The sequence below is a fragment of the Leuciscus leuciscus genome (assembly GCF_965113295.1).
Source record: "Leuciscus leuciscus genome assembly, contig: SUPER_11_unloc_15, whole genome shotgun sequence".
Lineage (NCBI taxonomy): Eukaryota > Metazoa > Chordata > Actinopteri > Cypriniformes > Leuciscidae > Leuciscus > Leuciscus leuciscus.
Window position 1 is genome coordinate 106866 of NW_028118532.1, and position 6000 is coordinate 112865.

A 6000-nucleotide genomic window follows, 5' to 3' on the forward strand; every position below is an offset into this window, starting at 1 on the left:
ATATTGGTGGATTTGTTTTATATTACCTTAATAATTCACTGTCAACCTCCTAAAACAGATAATAAGTAAATGCACTTATTAATAAATCAACTGCTCAAGTCCACAACTGTAATAATACTAAAAACAAAAACTATAAAAAAAAAAACGTTTGTCAAGACAAACTTTGTGTTAGCTTGAGAAAGCTTTTTATATATTGTAAATATTATATTAAAATAATATATTTGTAACGGAGAGCAGATCACCAGTTGCATGGTGATTAAATCAAATTAATTAATGCAGTCTAAATCTACAAAACCCCTGTCTCGCTCTGACTCAAGCTATTCTCACATTCCAAAGCATTCCAAAGGTCATTTACGACACCTCTGCTGTTTTGAGATTGCTCTGCGCAAGACGTGCAGCCCAAACGGCGCCGAAAAATGGTGTAAATCATTGACTATCTCTCACTCTACATGATCTCTTACGTCTAAACCAACAGAGACCGTCTGTTTATGGCCGGGAGAGCCTCACGCTGACCAATGAGAGCGATCCCGAAAGCACTCCCCCCTAGGGAGTCCCTCGGACACTGATTTACACATAGACACTAATTAACTCTTCACAACAATAAAACAGTGTTGTAGAGACCAGATGCCCGAAACATGTGGTCTGTGCCTAATACATCAATCCAAAGAGCCAAACGCACGCACACACATAAGCCTCACCCGCAGCGACGGGGACAAGAGTTCAGCGGACGGGTATGAACTTTCAAGACGCACTCACAGACACACACACAGAAACACACTCAGGCACCACCACGTGTGATCCAAAATCCTTGTATAAAACATTTTAAATGTATTTTCTTGATGTGTATGATCCCCTGTCCCAAATATTATGCCTATGTAGTTTGTTGGCCTGTAATCACTCTGTGGTGCCCCCAATTACAAGAAATGATGTACCTCCTTGATTTTAGATATTAGAACTGTCATTCACGGTATTGCCGTGTTCCACGAACCCCAACGATGCTGAATCTTTAACACAAAATATCAGAGAATGCATTGTTTTATTAAATACCAGTGTTATTAAGTTATGGACGAATTCATCGTTTCAAAGCCCCGCGGAAAGGAGGCGTATAGACCTCAAAACGTCAGGAGGTGGGCCCATACGTTGTTAAAGACGATTGGCCCACGTACGTGAGGGAGGCGTGAGTTTAGCCCTTTAAAATTGCGCGCCCCTTTCCTCTCATTGCAGTCCGCCAGAGAGAAAGACGACACGCCTCCTTCCCTCAAGGAAGCTCCGCTCGCTTTTATTTTCCTTTTATTTCCAAGTCTTTTCTTAGAACTACTATAGTATAGTCTTCTGAAACCAACCCACAAAACCAACTTAAGGCTAAAGATAATCTTTGCTGAGTCTTCGCTCGCTCCAAGTCGCCATAGCAACCAGAACGCTGTGACCACGTGATCCAGGTGTCTTTATCCAACACAGACGAAAGCACCCAAGGAAGGCCGATCTTTCAAACAGAGTAACGTAGATCTTTTAAATTTGCAATCTGAAGGAAATGCTGTTTAAAGTTGTCTAAATATTACTGAGAGACGTTGGGGTTTTGTGGTGAATGACTAAAACTGTTTCTATCTCTCTCTCTAAATTCTCTTTCACACACACAAACATACACGTTCACACACACACACACACACACATACTCTCACCCACGTGTGCCGAGATAAACACACTACCACGTGCTCACGGAGCGACACACCCACCTTACAAACGCTACCATCTCCACATTTCACACACACACCTAAAATCATTCGTATCTCAACTATTAGTTTCCTCTCGCTGAGTTTCTCTCTCTCTCTCTCTCTCTCTCTCCCAAATCTCTCTCTAAAACCTTTTTATTTTGTTGTATCTCTGTATTACGATCGTTATATTGCCTGTTTTGTTTATGCATTTTTACTCCTGCGTGATTTAAAATAATTGTGTAATCGCTAGCTTGTTTAAATAAACTTTGTTAAATCATTTGAATTAAGTTTGCCTGTTTTGTTTCAAATTCTGAGTCCCTGATGAGTGCAGATTTTACCTTATAAGCTCTACGATTGGTTATTCTTAAAAGAAACCTAAAATTGTCTAAAACACGGAGATAATTATCTTCTTTGTGGCCACAAGAAAGTGTTATCTATCAGTGTTAAAGACGCCCGATTTCTGTTCATAAAGTATACATTCTGTCCGCTGGACGGCCAGTCTGCATGGTAAATGAACAAACTCAACTTCTACCTCAAATTCCCCCAAATTGAGTAAATGCTACCCGTCTCTATCAGTGATTATTACAAGTAATTGTGTAATCGCTGATACAAGCCGAGATTTTGACCTATTCCCTAATTTGAATAAATTAATTTATGGAAGCAACAGATGCATATTCACATTGATGAATATTACCGCTAATTTGAGCTAATTAATTCCCCAACACAAAGTCATTGTTGTTACATATTATTGATTGATTGCTTATAATTTAACATCATGTCAGTTGTCAGAGCTATTTTAATGGTGAGAATAAAAGTAGCAAAATATAAAAAGAGAAATAAACTAAAAACTAAATTTACAAATGTTTTTAAACTAATTCAGCCTCACTTAATAAAAAAAAAATCTATTAATACGAATCAACAGAATAAAAACAGAGTCCTAGAAGAGTTAAAACCATCGCATTCCTTTAAAATCTGCTTTAAAGATAGTGGACTCTGACATAAGAGGCATAAAGGAGGATCTTCAACTGATAACAAAACCTTGTGCCTATTTGGCAATATGTGCAGATGATTTTGTCCCAGTGATTATCAGAGTAGAAACAATGTTTTCTATCAACAACAGGATTAATTTCATAAAGTTTAAAGGTCATATGATGCGATTTCTTGTTTTCCTTTTTCTTTAGTGTGTTATGTAGCTGTTAGTGCAAGTATAAGATCTGCAGAGTTACAAAGCTCAAAGTGTAAAACCTTAAGAGATATTCTTTATAAAAGTTATAAAGGCTCAGCCACACCTTCCTAAAACTCTTCTTTCAAACACGCCCCAACAAATCTAGGTCAGTGTGTGGGGACAGAGTTTCATAAATAAATGTATACGCAAAGAAAGAAGGCGTAACTTTTGTTCTCGCTGTATTATTGTTGCCGCCAGCGCCGCCATGTCGTGGAGACACTGTGTTTTTCGCTGCGAAAGCCAAACTAAATGAGTTTGGCCTTCCAAAAGAGGACACAATTAGAAAACAATGCTTAAACTTTATTTACAACTGTTCCAGAACAGTACAACTAAAATATTCGACTGTGTGATGCGCAATTTTCAGAGGACTGTTTCCAGACCCTGCGAGAGTACAAGGCAGGCCGTGCACAAAGCTGATTCTAAAAAGTGGGGCAATTCCATATTTGCTTGTACATTCTGGCGCTTCTGACTCACACACAGCCTGTAAGTATGTTTTTTTTATATTTTAAGAATTTGCTACTGACTATTCAAAAATCTCTTTCATTCAAATATTTAAATGTCTTTAAGAAATGTTATAGCCTACCTGAGATCAGTCTGTGTATCGTCATTCTTAAAATCTATTGGATGACCCATAGACCCGTCACTCCTCAAAGACACACAGCTGGGCGCTGGTTCTGATCTCTCCTGCTGAACTGAACTATAACAGAACAGATTTAATTAGTTTTTGATGATAATCATCATATGCAAGATCTTCATACTGTTTGGATGAAAAGCACTTGAGGAGGGTTTAGACATTGTTTTCAAGAAATTCATTTAAAACAGACATCTCTTTTATTATGGGCCTATAAAAGGTTATTTCATTTGGAAATATGTTCAGATGATATGGTCCCATGAATTGTCTGAGTAGAAACAATGTTGTAACTTTTGTTCTCGCTGTATTATTGTTGCCGCCAGCGCCGCCATGCAAAGATGATCGCTCATCTTGGACATCTGCATTTTCCGGATCAGAATCGATCTCGAATTGATAAGGTAGTTCTGACATGATCACATGCCTTTATTGCTTCTGGAGCTGATGTTCCAAATATGGTAAGGGGCGAGACATTTCCGTCACACGCTTGAAGGGGTGGTTGATTATGATTTCACTTTTTTAACTTTAGTTAGTGTGTAATGTTGAAGACGAAGTCCTTAAAAAATGCTAATCAATGAATAGAAGATAACACATAAGCTACCTAAATTCATCAACTAACCATTCAGAAATGTACTGTTGCATTCTACATGTTGTCACTTCTTGAGTCTCTCCATTATTGTCTGACTCTGGTTTGAACATAAACATTGACATTTTCAGTGCATGTCTGTGTGAGGTAAAAGGATATAAAATATCTGTGGGGTATTTTGAGCTAAAACTTCACATACACACACTGGGGACATCAAAGACTTATTTTACATCTTGTGAAAAGAGCATTATACCACCCCTTTAAGGTTATCGGGCCAATCACAATGTACTGGCTAGCTGGCCAATCAGAGCACGCCACGCTTTTCAGAACGATGAGCTTTGTAAAAATCAACGCATTTCAGAAAGGCGGGGCATAGAGAAGCAACAATAATGTACAGTATGTGTAGAATAATGAGTATGTTTGTTTTTTAACCCAAAACCGCATAAACACATTGCATTACACCAAATAATGTTATTTTTAGAACCGTCATATGACCCCTTTAATTGTATTACATTGATACCATCTGTTGGTCATTTTTGGAGGAGTCATTTTGGAGGAGGTTATAATGGGTTTGAGGTCAGAATATAGAATAGGGTATTTTTTTGAGCTCTGAATATACATGTAAGGCCACAGCAGCACTGCTGCACATTACCTGCAATTCCACAACGCCCAGGTACCAACAAAAAGGACTACATTTAAAATGACCACTAAAGTTGGGTGTTTCAAATAATATAAGCATCTCTTTCAATAAAATGCTATTTATCTGATTCCAAGCCATGAAATTGGAACACTCATAGATATGTCTCTCTTGCATCAGGTGAAGACAATGTCTATTATGAATATCATAAATACAAAATACAAAACACTGTCTTTAAGAAATGTTGTAGCCTACCTGAGATCAGCCTGTGTATTGTCATTCTTAAAATCTATTAGATGACCCATAGACCTGTCACTCCTCAAAGACACACAGCTGGGCGCTGGTTCTGATCTCTCCTGCTGAACTGAACTATAACAGAACATATTTAATTAGTTTTTGATGATAATCATCATATGCAAGATCTTCATACTGTTTGGATGAAAAGCACTTGAGGAGGGTTTAGACATTGTTTTCAAGAAATTCATTTAAAACAGACATCTCTTTTATTATGGGTCTATAAAGGGTTATTTAATATATTTATTTAATGTATTAATTTAAAGTACCTGCAAACTGGAGAAAAATCTTCATCTCTGGATGTTTGTCTGTCATCCATGATGAAGCTGAACAGTTGAAACAGTCTGATCTCCACTGACACTGGATGTAAATGACGAACAAACACTAAACTAAAGTAATTAAACTTAATTAAACATCTTTATCAATGATCTGATCATGAGAGTTGGAGGTAAATAGATAATGACATCGATGTGTTCACTCAAAAAAGTAATTTGAAAAATCATCACATAGCCTAACTTACAGCACGATACACAAAAGAAACCCCGTTCCTTTACTACAGGATGAAAAATGTCAAACACGTCCTTTCAGAAAAAAAGTATTAATGTGGACGTCACCTGTAAAGGGCCTCAAGACATAAAAAGTCCCCTTGATCCATATTTAGTCTAGATATCCAACCGATTCACAAACTCCTCCATCTTTTCCATCAAGTAGCTAGTACACACATTCCTGTCTACGGTTTTATAAAAGTTTCTGTGAAATACTTACTACTATTTTGTATCGGAACTTAGGAATCGACTGTCTGATTACATGGCGAAACATCAGCTTCCCTTTCAAGGGAACTCGAGCTGCGTCGAGACGCGGTGGGAACGCCCTGCGTGATTGCGTCGTGAAGCACGTGTATAACCAGTCCAATGGAAA

At 37.8% G+C, this 6000-nt stretch overlaps 1 protein-coding gene across 1 annotated transcript in view; it reads right to left on the reverse strand.

Annotated features, from left to right (window-relative positions):
- LOC309510105 (NACHT, LRR and PYD domains-containing protein 12-like) overlaps positions 1 to 5401 on the reverse strand; it is a gene marked incomplete at its 5' end in the record, with an annotated part of 54921 nt that extends 49520 nt beyond the window's left edge. Inside the window, one exon of the mRNA XM_082191188.1 lies at positions 5352 to 5401. Within this exon, the coding sequence (XP_082047314.1) occupies positions 5352 to 5401 (50 nt within the window). The remainder of the gene's footprint in view (positions 1 to 5351) is intronic.
- Between the last annotated feature and the right edge of the window lie 599 nt (positions 5402 to 6000).